The sequence below is a fragment of the Anolis carolinensis genome, unplaced genomic scaffold (assembly GCF_035594765.1).
Source record: "Anolis carolinensis isolate JA03-04 unplaced genomic scaffold, rAnoCar3.1.pri scaffold_14, whole genome shotgun sequence".
NCBI classification, from domain to species: Eukaryota; Metazoa; Chordata; class Lepidosauria; order Squamata; family Dactyloidae; genus Anolis; species Anolis carolinensis.
The window spans coordinates 3,991,469-4,006,468 of record NW_026943825.1 but is presented as its reverse complement, the minus strand read 5'-3'; the positions used below and the strand labels follow the sequence as shown (position 1 = coordinate 4,006,468).

General features: G+C 51.0%; 1 protein-coding gene across 1 annotated transcript in view; it reads left to right on the top strand.

Moving 5' to 3' along the window:
- The window catches only part of LOC100557009 (inositol-trisphosphate 3-kinase B), a 22,035-nt gene extending 8,389 nt beyond the window's left edge, over window positions 1-13,646 (top strand). The window contains exons 2-8 of the mRNA XM_062964787.1: window positions 1-122; window positions 6,203-6,287; window positions 8,364-8,577; window positions 10,567-10,765; window positions 11,433-11,534; window positions 11,640-11,711; window positions 12,993-13,646. The exon at window positions 1-122 is cut by the window's left edge and continues 201 nt beyond it. Of these exons, the coding sequence (XP_062820857.1) occupies window positions 1-122; window positions 6,203-6,287; window positions 8,364-8,577; window positions 10,567-10,765; window positions 11,433-11,534; window positions 11,640-11,711; window positions 12,993-13,235 (1,037 nt within the window). The 3' untranslated portion in view covers window positions 13,236-13,646. The remainder of the gene's footprint in view (window positions 123-6,202; window positions 6,288-8,363; window positions 8,578-10,566; window positions 10,766-11,432; window positions 11,535-11,639; window positions 11,712-12,992) is intronic.
- The last annotated feature ends 1,354 nt before the right edge of the window (window positions 13,647-15,000 follow it).

The window sequence follows — 15,000 nt, the reverse complement described above, 5'->3', positions numbered from 1 at the left end:
CGGACCGGTCAGTGTCCGGTTCCTCCACTTGCTCCTCACTCGCGGGGTCGTCACAGGAGTCGGACGAGGTCTTCAGCGACACGGAGAAGAACCCGGCGGAGAAGAGGCGGCTGCTGCGGAAGGTGAGGAAGTGAGTGAAGGTAGTGCAAGTCCCATCATCCATGGTCCAAACTCTTCCAAACTACACCAGGATGTAGAGTGAGTCATGGGGGCTCTGTGTGCCAAGTTTGGTCTTGATCAATCATTGGTGGGAGTCGCAGTGGTCTGAGGAAGTGAGTGATGGTAGTGCAAGTCCCATCATCCATGGTCCAAACTCTTCCAAACTACACCAGGATGTAGAGTGGCTCATGGGGGCTCTGTGTGCCAAGTTTGGTCCTGATTCATCATTGGTGGGAGTCGCAGTGGTCTGAGGAAGTGAGTGACGGTAGTGCAAGTCCCATCATCCATGGTCCAAATTCTTCCAAACACCGCCAGGATGTAGAGTGGATAATGGGGGCTCCGTGTGCCAAGTTTGGTCCTGATCCGTCATTGGTGGGAGTCGCAGTGGTCTCAGGAAGTGAGTGAAGGTAGTGCAAGTCCCATCATCCATGGTCCAAACTCTTCCAAACTACACCAGGATGTAGAGTGGGTCATGGGGGCTCCGTGTGCCAAGTTTGGTCTTGATCAGTCATTGGTGGGAGTCGCAGTGGTCTGAGGAAGTGAGTGACGGTAGTGCAAGTCCCATCATCCATGGTCTATATCCCTCCAAACACCACCAGGATGTAGAGTGAGTCATGGGGGCTCCGTGTGCCAAGTTTGGTCCTGATTCGTCATTGGTGGGAGTCGCAGTGGCCTGAGGAAGTGAGTGAAGGTAGTGCAAGTCCCATCATCCATGGTCCAAACTCTTCCAAACTACACCAGGATGTAGAGTGGGTCATGGGGGCTCTGTGTGCCAAGTTTGGTCCTGATCCGTCATTGGTGGGAGTCGCAGTGGTCTCAGGAAGTGAGTGAAGGTAGTGCAAGTCCCATCATCCATGGTCCAAATTCTTCCAAACACCGCCAGGATGTAGAGTGGATAATGGGGGCTCCGTGTGCCAAGTTTGGTCCTGATCCGTCATTGGTGGGAGTCGCAGTGGTCTCAGGAAGTGAGTGAAGGTAGTGCAAGTCCCATCATCCATGGTCCAAATTCTTCCAAACACCGCCAGGATGTAGAATGGATAATGGGGGCTCCGTGTGCCAAGTTTGGTCCTGATCCGTCATTGGTGGGAGTCGCAGTGGTCTCAGGAAGTGAGTGAAGGTAGTGCAAGTCCCATCATCCATGGTCCAAATTCTTCCAAACACCGCCAGGATGTAGAGTGGATAATGGGGGCTCCGTGTGCCAAGTTTGGTCCTGATCCGTCATTGGTGGGAGTCGCAGTGGTCTGAGGAAGTGAGTGACGGTAGTGCTAGTCCCATCATCCATGGTCCAAACTCTTCCAAACTACACCAGGATGGAGAGTGGGTCATGGTGGCTCCGTGTGCCAAGTTTGGTCCTGATTCGTCATTGGTGGGAGTCGCAGTGGTCTGAGGAAGTGAGTGAAGGTAGTGCAAGTCCCATCATCCATGGTCCAAACTCTTCCAAACTACACCAGGATGGAGAGTGGGTCATGGTGGCTCCGTGTGCCAAGTTTGGTCCTGATTCGTCATTGGTGGGAGTCGCAGTGGTCTGAGGAAGTGAGTGAAGGTAGTGCAAGTCCCATCATCCATGGTCCAAACTCTTCCAAACTACACCAGGATGGAGAGTGGGTCATGGTGGCTCCGTGTGCCAAGTTTGGTCCTGATCCGTCATTGGTGGGAGTCGCAGTGGTCTGAGGAAGTGAGTGATGGTAGTGCAAGTCCCATCATCCATGGTCCAAACTCTTCCAAACTACACCAGGACGTAGAGTGAGTCATGGGGGCTCCGTGTGCCAAGTTTGGTCCTGATCCGTCATTGGTGGGAGTCGCAGTGGTCTCAGGAAGTGAGTGACGGTAGTGCAAGTCCCATCATCCATGGTCCAAACTCTTCCAAACTACACCAGGATGTAGAGTGGGTCATGGGGGCTCCGTGTGCCAAGTTTGGTCCTGATCCGTCATTGGTGGGAGTCGCAGTGGTATGAGGAAGTGAGTGACGGTAGTGCAAGTCCCATCATCCATGGTCCAAACTCTTCCAAACTACACCAGGATGTAGAGTGGGTCATGGGGGCTCCGTGTGCCAAGTTTGGTCCTGATCCGTCATTGGTGGGAGTCCCAGTGGTCTGAGGAAGTGAATGAAGGTAGTGCAAGTCCCATCATCCATGGTCTATATCCCCCCAAACACCACCAGGATGTAAAGTGGGTCATGGGGGCTCCGTGTGCCAAGTTTGGTCCTGATTCATCATTGGTGGGAGCCATAGTGGTCTGAGAAAGTGAGTGAAGGTAGTGCAAGTCCCATCATCCATGGTCCAAACTCTTCCAAACTACACCTGGATGTAGAGTGGGTCATGGGGGCTCCGTGTGCCGAGTTTGGTCCTGATTCGTCATTGGTGGGAGCCATAGTGGTCTGAGAAAGTGAGTGAAGGTAGTGCAAGTCCCATCATCCATGGTCTATATCCCTCCAAACACCACCAGGATGTAAAGTGGGTCATGGGGGCTCTGTGTGCCAAGTTTGGTCCTGATCCGTCATTGGTGGGAGTCGCAGTGGTCTGAGGAAGTGAGTGAAGGTAGTGCAAGTCCCATCATCCATGGTCTATATCCCTCCAAACACCACCAGGATGTAAAGTGGGTCATGGGGGCTCCGTGTGCCAAGTTTGGTCCTGATTCGTCATTGGTGGGAGTCGCAGTGGTCTGAGGAAGTGAATGAAGGTAGTGCAAGTCCCATCATCCATGGTCTATATCCCTCCAAACACCACCAGGATGTAAAGTGGGTCATGGGGGCTCCGTGTGCCAAGTTTGGTCCTGATTCGTCATTGGTGGGAGTCGCAGTGGTCTCAGGAAGTGAGTGACGGTAGTGCAAGTCCCATCATCCATGGTCCAAACTCTTCCAAACTACACCAGGATGTAGAGTGGGTCATGGGGGCTCCGTGTGCCAAGTTTGGTCCTGATCCGTCATTGGTGGGAGTCGCAGTGGTCTCAGGAAGTGAGTGACGGTAGTGCAAGTCCCATCATCCATGGTCCAAACTCTTCCAAACTACACCAGGATGTAGAGTGGGTCATGGGGGCTCCGTGTGCCAAGTTTGGTCCTGATCCGTCATTGGTGGGAGTCGCAGTGGTCTCAGGAAGTGAGTGACGGTAGTGCAAGTCCCATCATCCATGGTCCAAACTCTTCCAAACTACACCAGGATGTAGAGTGGGTCATGGGGGCTCCGTGTGCCAAGTTTGGTCCTGATCCGTCATTGGTGGGAGTCGCAGTGGTCTCAGGAAGTGAGTGACGGTAGTGCAAGTCCCATCATCCATGGTCCAAACTCTTCCAAACTACACCAGGATGTAGAGTGGGTCATGGGGGCTCTGTGTGCCAAGTTTGGTCCTGATCCGTCATTGGTGGGAGTCCCAGTGGTCTGAGAAAGTGAGTGAAGGTAGTGCAAGTCCCATCATCCATGGTCCAAACTCTTCCAAACTACACCAGGATGTAGAGTGGCTCATGGGGTCTCCGTGTGCCAAGTTTGGTCCTGATTCGTCATTGGTGGGAGTCGCAGTGGTCTCAGGAAGTGAGTGAAGGTAGTGCAAGTCCCATCATCCATGGTCCAAACTCTTCCAAACTACACCAGGATGTAGAGTGGCTCATGGGGGCTCTGTGTGCCAAGTTTGGTCTTGATCAGTCATTGGTGGGAGTCGCAGTGGTCTCAGGAAGTGAGTGAAGGTAGTGCAAGTCCCATCATCCATGGTCCAAACTCTTCCAAACACCGCCAGGATGTAGAGTGGATAATGGGGGCTCTGTGTGCCAAGTTTGGTCCTGATCCGTCATTGGTGGGAGTCGCAGTGGTCTCAGGAAGTGAGTGAAGGTAGTGCAAGTCCCATCATCCATGGTCCAAACTCTTCCAAACTACACCAGGATGTAGAGTGGGTCATGGGGGCTCTATGTGTCAAGTTTGGTCCTGATCCGTCATTGGTGGGAGTCCCAGTGGTCTCAGGAAGTGAGTGACGGTAGTGCAAGTCCCATCATCCATGGTCCAAACTCTTCCAAACTACACCAGGATGTAGAGTGGGTCATGGGGGCTCTGTGTGCCAAGTTTGGTCCTGATCCGTCATTGGTGGGAGTCGCAGTGGTCTGAGGAAGTGAGTGATGGTAGTGCAAGTCCCATCATCCATGGTCCAAACTCTTCCAAACTACACCAGGATGTAGAGTGGCTCATGGGGGCTCTGTGTGCCAAGTTTGGTCTTGATCAGTCATTGGTGGGAGTCGCAGTGGTCTCAGGAAGTGAGTGAAGGTAGTGCAAGTCCCATCATCCATGGTCCAAACTCTTCCAAACACCGCCAGGATGTAGAGTGGATAATGGGGGCTCTGTGTGCCAAGTTTGGTCCTGATCCGTCATTGGTGGGAGTCGCAGTGGTCTCAGGAAGTGAGTGAAGGTAGTGCAAGTCCCATCATCCATGGTCCAAACTCTTCCAAACTACACCAGGATGTAGAGTGGGTCATGGGGGCTCTATGTGTCAAGTTTGGTCCTGATCCGTCATTGGTGGGAGTCCCAGTGGTCTCAGGAAGTGAGTGACGGTAGTGCAAGTCCCATCATCCATGGTCCAAACTCTTCCAAACTACACCAGGATGTAGAGTGGGTCATGGGGGCTCCGTGTGCCAAGTTTGGTCCTGATCCATCATTGGTGGGAGTCGCAGTGGTCTCAGGAAGTGAGTGAAGGTAGTGCAAGTCCCATCATCCATGGTCCAAACTCTTCCAAACTACACCAGGATGGAGAGTGGGTCATGGTGGCTCCGTGTGCCAAGTTTGGTCCTGATTCGTCATTGGTGGGAGTCGCAGTGGTCTGAGGAAGTGAGTGAAGGTAGTGCAAGTCCCATCATCCATGGTCCAAACTCTTCCAAACTACACCAGGATGTAGAGTGGGTCATGGGGGCTCCGTGTGCCAAGTTTGGTCCTGATCCGTCATTGGTGGGAGTCGCAGTGGTATGAGGAAGTGAGTGACGGTAGTGCAAGTCCCATCATCCATGGTCCAAACTCTTCCAAACTACACCAGGATGGAGAGTGGGTCATGGTGGCTCCGTGTGCCAAGTTTGGTCCTGATTCGTCATTGGTGGGAGTCGCAGTGGTCTGAGGAAGTGAGTGAAGGTAGTGCAAGTCCCATCATCCATGGTCCAAACTCTTCCAAACTACACCAGGATGTAGAGTGGGTCATGGGGGCTCTGTGTGCCAAGTTTGGTCCTGATCCGTCATTGGTGGGAGTCGCAGTGGTCTGAGGAAGTGAGTGATGGTAGTGCAAGTCCCATCATCCATGGTCCAAACTCTTCCAAACTACACCAGGATGTAGAGTGGCTCATGGGGGCTCTGTGTGCCAAGTTTGGTCTTGATCAGTCATTGGTGGGAGTCGCAGTGGTCTCAGGAAGTGAGTGAAGGTAGTGCAAGTCCCATCATCCATGGTCCAAACTCTTCCAAACACCGCCAGGATGTAGAGTGGATAATGGGGGCTCTGTGTGCCAAGTTTGGTCCTGATCCGTCATTGGTGGGAGTCGCAGTGGTCTCAGGAAGTGAGTGAAGGTAGTGCAAGTCCCATCATCCATGGTCCAAACTCTTCCAAACTACACCAGGATGTAGAGTGGGTCATGGGGGCTCTATGTGTCAAGTTTGGTCCTGATCCGTCATTGGTGGGAGTCCCAGTGGTCTGAGGAAGTGAGTGACGGTAGTGCAAGTCCCATCATCCATGGTCCAAACTCTTCCAAACTACACCAGGATGTAGAGTGGGTCATGGGGGCTCTGTGTGCCAAGTTTGGTCCTGATCCGTCATTGGTGGGAGTCACAGTGGTCTGAGGAAGTAAACGAAGATAGTGCAAGTCCCATCATCCATGGTTTGTTGTTTGCTGTTATTTATTATTATTACTTGTATCCTGCCTTTTCTCTCTAAAAATGAGACTCAAAAATGAGACTCAAACCAATACAATACGACTGAAAACCTAAAAAGCTATGTACTGCTTCCTTGCCAGAGCTAGAGATGGGAACAATCAAAGCCCTCTCAACAGATGGCCATACAGCCTCTGCTGTATATCTTTGTTTCTCTCCAACAGACCAAATCCTGGAAGACTTTCTTCACCATGGTGCATTGGTCTGTGCGGAGGCGCAGCTCCTGGGTGCAGCTGGCTGGACACGAAGGTTCGTTGTGCAATTACACCGTAGTAATAGTAATAATAATAATAATAATATGGTAATAAAACGGTTATAGTTGTAATAACAATACGGTAATAATAATAATAATAATAATAATTTCCCCGAGGGGACTCAGAGCCGATTCTGACTTGATGAGCCAGGTCCCACCTCTACTCACCCCGTCAGACCATTTTGCAAATGGCAAAAGCAGCACCTTCATTGATTTATGTCTGCTGAAACTCAGCGGCTCTGAAGCTTTATTTACAATATTTACAGTACTAAGTGTCCTAAGAGAACTCAGACGTAGCTTTTCACTCTAACGCAGTGTTGCCTGAACTGAGCTTAAGGTAAACAACGTGTTGCTTAGTAGACACCCATGAAAGCGTTCATTGATTTATGTCTGCTGAAACTCAGCGGCTCTGAAGCTTTATTTACAATATTTACAGTACTAACTGTCCTAAGAGAACTCAGGCGTAGCTTCTCACTCTAACGCAGTGTTGCCTGAACTGAGCTTAAGGTAAACAACGTGTTGCTTAGTAGACACCCATGAAAGCGTTCATTGATTTATGTCTGCTGAAACTCAGCGGCTCTGAAGCTTTATTTACAATATTTACAGTAATAACTGTCCTAAGATAACTCAGACGTAGCTTCTCACTCTAACGCAGCGTTGCCTGAACTGAGCTTAAGGTAAACAATGTGTTGCTTAGTAGACGCCCAGGAAAGCGTTCATTGATTTATGTCTGCTGAAACTCAGCGGCTCTGAAGCTTTATTTACAATATTTACAGTACTAACTGTCCTAAGAGAACTCAGGCGTAGCTTCTCACTCTAACGCAGTGTTGCCTGAACTGAGCTTAAGGTAAACAACGTGTTGCTTAGTAGACACCCATGAAAGCGTTCATTGATTTATGTCTGCTGAAACTCAGCGGCTCTGAAGCTTTATTTACAATATTTACAGTAATAACTGTCCTAAGATAACTCAGACGTAGCTTCTCACTCTAACGCAGTGTTGCCTGAACTGAGCTTAAGGTAAACAACGTGTTGCTTAGTAGACACCCATGAAAGCGTTCATTGATTTATGTCTGCTGAAACTCAGCGGCTCTGAAGCTTTATTTACTATATTTACAGTACTAACTGTCCTAAGAGAACTCAGGTGTAGCTTCTCACTCTAACGCAGTGTTGCCTGAACTGAGCTTAAGGTAAACAACGTGTTGCTTAGTAGACACCCAGGAAAGCGTTCATTGATTTATGTCTGCTGAAACTCAGCGGCTCTGAAGCTTTATTTACAATATTTACAGTACTAACTGTCCTAAGAGAACTCAGGCGTAGCTTCTCACTCTAACGCAGTGTTGCCTGAACTGAGCTTAAGGTAAACAACGTGTTGCTTAGTAGACACCCAGGAAAGCGTTCATTGATTTATGTCTGCTGAAACTCAGCGGCTCTGAAGCTTTATTTACAATATTTACAGTAATAACTGTCCTAAGATAACTCAGACGTAGCTTCTCACTCTAACGCAGCGTTGCCTGAACTGAGCTTAAGGTAAACAATGTGTTGCTTAGTAGACGCCCAGGAAAGCGTTAATTGATTTATGTCTGCTGAAACTCAGCGGCTCTGAAGCTTTATTTACAATATTTACAGTACTAACTGTCCTAAGAGAACTCAGGCGTAGCTTCTCACTCTAACGCAGTGTTGCCTGAACTGAGCTTAAGGTAAACAACGTGTTGCTTAGTAGACACCCAGGAAAGCGTTCATTGATTTATGTCTGCTGAAACTCAGCGGCTCTGAAGCTTTATTTACAATATTTACAGTAATAACTGTCCTAAGATAACTCAGACGTAGCTTCTCACTCTAACGCAGCGTTGCCTGAACTGAGCTTAAGGTAAACAACGTGTTGCTTAGTAGACACTCATGAAAGCGTTCAGTTTCCCGTAAATTTCGTTCACAACTTTTCCAAGTAATCTCTCTGAACGACGCAATCTATTTTCAGCTCTGATTTGTAAACAAAGGCTTTCGTTGGGAACCCTCCTTATCACTCAGCTCTTCACTCGATTTCTTATCTTCTGTTGCTACTTCTGACTTTCCAGGGAATTTCAAGCCCAGCGAGAGAGGGCAGATCCTGAAGAAGTTCAGCCCGGTGGAGGACGCCTGCCTGGCCGAACTGATGACCGACGTCCTGCACCCCTTTGTGCCGGCCTACCACGGGGTGGTGGAGGTGGCCGGCGAGCGATACATCCAGATGGACGACCTGCTGAGCGGCCTCGACATGCCCAGCATCATGGACTGCAAAATGGGCACAAGGTCAGGGCCGCGGCATTGGGGTTTTCTTGCAAATAGGATTGGCCCAAAGTGGGTGCCCACTGGTGGATGCTGGAGCGATCCATGGGGGCGGTGATGGCACCTATTAGGACCCGGGGGCGGGGCTAGGGGAGGAGCCTCTTCCCAAGAGCCTGAGACAGGGCTGAGCATCTATACCTCTCCTGAGAGGCCTTTTAGGACTAAAGGGCGGGGCTAGGGGTGGGGGCGGGGCCTCCTTCGAAGAGCCTGAGACAGGGCTGAGCTTCTATACTTCTCCTGAGGCCTTTTAGGACTAAAGGGCGGGGCTAGGCATGGGGGCGGGGCCTCTTCCCAAGAGCCTGAGACAGGGCTGAGCATCTATACCTCTCCTGAGAGGCCTTTTAGGACTAAAGGGCGGGGCTAGGGGTGGGGGCGGGGCCTCCTTCGAAGAGCCTGAGACAGGGCTGAGCTTCTATACTTCTCCTGAGGCCTTTTAGGACTAAAGGGCGGGGCTAGGCATGGGGGTGGGGCCTATTCCCAAGAGCCTGAGACAGGGCTGAGCATCTATACCTCTCCTGAGAGGCCTTTTAGGACTAAAGGGCGGGGCTAGGGGTGGGGGCGGGGCCTCCTTCGAAGAGCCTGAGACAGGGCTGAGCTTCTATACTTCTCCTGAGGCCTTTTAGGACTAAAGGGCGGGGCTAGGCATGGGGGCGGGGCCTCTTCCCAAGAGCCTGAGACAGGGCTGAGCATCTATACCTCTCCTGAGAGGCCTTTTAGGACTAAAGGGCGGGGCTAGGGGTGGGGGCGGGGCCTCCTTCGAAGAGCCTGAGACAGGGCTGAGCTTCTATACTTCTCCTGAGGCCTTTTAGGACTAAAGGGCGGGGCTAGGCATGGGGGCGGGGCCTCTTCCCAAGAGCCTGAGACAGGGCTGAGCATCTATACCTCTCCTGAGAGGCCTTTTAGGACTAAAGGGCGGGGCTAGGGGTGGGGGCGGGGCCTCCTTCGAAGAGCCTGAGACAGGGCTGAGCTTCTATACTTCTCCTGAGGCCTTTTAGGACTAAAGGGCGGGGCTAGGCATGGGGGCGGGGCCTCTTCCCAAGAGCCTGAGACAGGGCTGAGCATCTATACCTCTCCTGAGAGGCCTTTTAGGACTAAAGGGCGGGGCTAGGGGTGGGGGCGGGGCCTCCTTCGAAGAGCCTGAGACAGGGCTGAGCTTCTATACTTCTCCTGAGAGGCCTTTTAGGACTAAAGGGCGGGGATAGGCGTGGGGGCGGGGCCTCTTCCCAAGAGCCTGAGACAGGGCTGAGCCTCTATACCTCTCCTGAGAGGCCTTTTAGGACTAAAGGGCGGGGCTAGGCGTGGGGGCGGGGCCTCTTCCCAAGAGCCTGAGACAGGGCTGAGCATCTATATTTCTCCTGAGAGGGCTTTTAAGACTAAAGGGCGGGGCTAGGCATGGGGGCGGGGCCTCTTCCCAAGAGCCTCTGTATACCTCCCCTGAGGCGCTTGTTAGAACAAGGGATGGGGTATAGAGGCCCCGCCCCCTGCTCTAGCCCCGCCTCGTTTCCTGGCAGGTGCCGCCGGACAGAGATAGAAGCTCAGCCCTGCCTCAGAACTCGTAACTCCGCCCACCCGTCCTGGCCGCCCATTTGTGGCCCCACCCCCCTCCCCCTCCCAGCCCTGCATCTTGGACTGGGGAGAGGCTCAGCCCCGCCCACTTCAACAGGAGCCACGCCCCCCTTTCCAGCGGGTGCTGAGTCATATTTTTCCTGGAAAAGGGGCAGTAGGCCAAATAAGTTTGGGAACCTCCGAGTTAGTGTCTTCCTGAGATTGTGAGTGATTTGGCCCAGTGGTTTTGTTGCTAACTTGGTCCTAATTACGCACATTACATTGATATATATATATATATATATATATATATATATATATATATATATATGAGACTAGCTGTGCCCGGCCACACGTTGTTACATTACATTTATATATATATAAAAATCTGTTGCCACTTTTGTTCAGGACATACCTGGAGGAGGAGCTCTGCAAAGGGCAGCAGCGGCCGCGGCGGGACTTGTACCAGAAGATGGTGAAGGTTGACCCCTTGGCCCCGTCGCCCGAAGAACGCAGCCAAGGGGCCGTCACCAAGCCCCGCTACATGCAATGGCGAGAAGGGATCAGCTCCAGCGCCACCCTCGGCTTCCGCATCGAGGGCATCACGGTGAGTGTGCCAAATGCCCCACAAAGCCACAGATAACTCAGTGTTTGCAGATCAGAAGGGATAGTGCCAAACAGAGACAAACCCAGTGTTCCCAGAGACTGAAAGATAAACAAAGGGAATCCAGGTGTGAAAAAGAGTGATGTCGGGACAACAGGGAGCATTCTTAAGCAATCGGAGTCAATGTTCGGTGGGGAGATCTCCAAATCGAGGAATGCGACATGAAGCGGCTTCCAGTTCTCACGGTGTTTCTTAATCAAGAGTCAAGTGGCTCCAATTGCATCGATGATACCACAACTGGAGACAAAACCACATTGGTTGCAGCCTTCACAGATTGTTAATAGTCATTTGTTCTTTCTTCCACCCTGGACATTCCACAAGTATATTATATACTCCACTTGCTTTAGCATCATCAGATCTTCAGGGGAGGCCAGCCACAGATGTGGGCGAAATGTCAGGAGAGAATGCTGCTAGAACACATTGACCCTACGGCCCGGAAACCGCACAAAACTCAACTTCGTGCTTCTCTGGAGTCTGTTGCAGTCCGTTTCTACTCTACTGAGAATCTTTTGTAGAGATGTACAATCGCTTGGAGAGTGTAGCTCAGTGCATTCTATGTTTTCTATTTATTTTAATTATGTTTCCCCGCAAATTTTCACCTTTTTTCCAGATTGAGGGGGGCGCAGTACAGAGGGATTTCAAGCAGACCCGGACCGAGGACGAAATCATGGAGGTCTTCTTGACGTTCACCAAGAGACGCCTGGATGTTCTGGTGAGACCTCGGGGTCTATTACGGCCGAGAGTGACTCTTTTGGGGTCCGGCAAGTAGCTATTTGGGGTCAATGCCCCCCAACTTTGGATGCTTTCCCCTTTGCAGAGCATTTACTTGTCCCGCCTGGAAGACATGCGCAAAGCCCTGGAGGAGTCCGTCTTCTTCAAGACCCACGAGGTGAGAGACAACGCCGGGCAGGAAGGCACAATCTAAGCCAGGGTTCCAGAAAAAATAAGACTCAGTGCTGCCTGGAAAGAGGGGCGTGGCTTAAGGGTGGGCGTGGCTCTTGCTCAAGGGGGCGGGACTGAGCCTCTCCCCTAGTCCAAGATGCAGGGCTGGGAAGGGAGATGGGCGGGGCCACCAATGGGAAGCCAGGACTGGGACGGGGGGAGTGACGAGCTCTGAGGCAGGGCTGAGCATCTATCCCTGTCCAGGACACAGGGGGCGGGGCTAGAGCAGGGGGCGGGGCCTCTATACCCCGCCTCCATGTTCTAACAAGCGCTGCAGGGAGGTATACAGAGGCTCGTGGGAAGAAGCCCCACCCCTAGCCCTGCCCTTTAGTCCTAAAAGGCCTCTCAGGAGAGATATAGAGGCTCAGCCCTGTCTCAGGCTCCTGAAAGGAGGCCCCGCCTTGTTCCCTAGCTCCGCCCTCTGTGTCCCAACAAGAGCCTCAGGAGAGGAATACAGAGGCTCAGCCCTGTCTCGGGCTCTTGGAAAGAGGCCCCACCCCCTTCCCTAGCCCCGCACTTTAGTCCTAAAAGGCCTCTCAGGAGAGATATAGAGGCTCAGCCCTGTCTCAGGCTCTTCCAAGGAGGCCCCGCCCCCTGCCCTAGCTCTGCCCTCTGTGTCCCAACAAGCGCCTCAAGAGAGGTATAGATGCTCAGCCCTGTCTCATGCTCTTGGGAAGAGGCCCCGCCCCCACCCCTAGCCCCACCCTTTAGTCCTAAAAGGCCTCTCAGGAGAAGTATAGAGGCTCAGCCCTGTCTCAGGCTTCTGAAAGGAGGCCCCGCCTTGTTCCCTAGCTCCACCCTCTGTGTCCCAAAAAGCGCCTCAGGAGAGGTATAGATGCTCAGCCCTGTCTCATGCTCTTGGGAAGAGGCCCCGCCCCCACCCCTAGCCCCACCCTTTAGTTCTAAAAGGCCTCTCAGGAGAAGTATAGAGGCTCAGCCCTGTCTCAGGCTCCTGGAAGGAGGCCCCGCCCCCTTCCCTAGCTCCGCCCTCTGTGTCCCAACAAGCGCCTCAAGAGAGGTATAGATGCTCAGCCCTGTTTCAGGCTCTTGGGAAGAAGCCACGCCCCCACCCCTAGCCCTATCCTTTAGTCCTAAAAGGCCTCTCAGGAGAGATATAGATGCTCAGCCCTGTCTCAGGCTCTTGGGAAGAGGCCCCGCCCCTCCTCTGGCTCCGCCCCATGGAATGCTGCAGCGCCCACGTAACGTGGTCTTTGTTCCGCTCGGACAGGTGATTGGCAGCTCCTTACTGTTCCTCCACGACCGCAAGGGCCACGCCAGCGTCTGGATGATCGATTTCGGGAAGACGCTGCCCGCCGCCGTCGAGGGGCGCCGCCTCCGCCACGACGTGGTCTGGACCCACGGCAGCCACGAGGACGGCTACCTCATCGGCCTGCGCAACCTCACCGGCACCGTGCGGGGCGCCCGGGAAAAGGCCGCTGACGGGCAACGGCCGGTGCCCGACCAGCCGTGATTTTCCAAATGCACAAAAGAATGGGAGAGGCCGACGGAGACGTCGGAATGGTCTCCGATTATTGTGGCGTTTGTTGGGTTTTCCTTTGAAGGTTTTGGGAAGATGCCAGCGGTGGCTTGGGTCAACAACGGTGGCCAAACTATACAGTTGGCGGCTTCTTCCGTCCAGGAAGACACAACATATAGAGTCCTAAAGTTGGAAGGGACCCCAAGCACAATCCGATCCATCCCGACAGATGGCCATCCAGCCTGTTGAAAAGCTAATTCCAATGGACTCAGAGAGAGAATCATGGAATAAGAATATAAGAATAAAGTATTAAGGCCATCTAGATCTGCCTCAATGACCTGGCATGGAAGACTAGAGAACCAGATCCACTTGTGAAGGGCTAATAAAATCCGTCCCATCAAAAGATTTGTCGCCTATTAATTTTTATTTTATTTTTATTTATTTAATTTTCAGCATTCCAGCTTGACTGCTGAACCACTATTGGCCCCAATGGGACCAATAGTAGACCCTGATCTGAGATATCCTTGCACAGAGCATTGGATTGCAACTCTCATCATCCCCGATCCGCAGGGTTGATGCGAGTCGGAGTTTGTAGTCTATTTAAACAAGTCTGACCATCCTCAGGGGTTGGTTTAAAAAACAAAACAAAACAGTGAGAACTGCCTTGTTTTTGATCCTCTGGATGTTTTTCTTTTGGAGGAAAATGACATTATTATTATTATTATTATTATTATTATTATTATTATTATTATTTATATCCTGCTATTTGTCTCCAGTGTGTTGAAGCGCTGAGCTGCCGAACTTGCGGACCGAAAGGTTGCAGGTTCGAATCCGGAGAGTGGGGTGAGCTCCCGACAGATGGCCAGCAAGCTTCTACTTTAAAACCTCCAGGGGTGAGCTCCTGCTGTCAGCCCCAGCTTCTGCCAACCTAGCAGTTCGAAAACATGCCAAAGTGAGTAGATCAATAGGTACTGCTCCTATTGGCGGGAAGGTAACGGCACTCCATGCAGTCATGCCCCTGGCCACATGACCTTGGAGGTGTCTAAGGACAATGCCGGCTCTTCGGCTTAGAAATGGAGATGAGCACTTAATGTCGGGGGGAAACCTTTACTTTTACTAATACTTAATAATAATAATAATAATTAATAAATAATAATAAATAATAATAGTAATAATAATAATAATAAATACACCAGCTCTTCGCCTTAGCAATGGAGATGAGCACCAAGCCCAGAGTTGGACACAACTGGACTTAATGTCAAGGGAAACCTTTACTAATACTTAATAATAATAATAATAATAATAATAAATAATAATAATAATAAATACACCAGCTCTTCAACCTAGAAATGGAGATGAGCACCAAGCCCCAGAGTCAGACATGACTGGACTTAATGTCGGGGGGAAATCTTTACTAATACTTAATAATAATGATAATAATAATAATAATAAATAAATACACCAGCTCTTCAGCTTAGCAATGGAGATGAGCACCAAGCCCCAGAGTCAGACACGACTGGACTTAATGTCAGGGGAAACTTTTACTAATACTTAATAATAATAATAATAATAAATAAATATACCAGCTCTTCGCCTTAGAAATAATAATAATAATAATAATAATAATAATAATAAATACACCGGCTCTTTGGCTTAGAAATGGAGATGAGCACCAAGCCCAGAGTTGGACACAACTGGACTTAATGTCAAGGGAAACCTTTACTAATACTTAATAATAATAATAATAATAATAATAAAT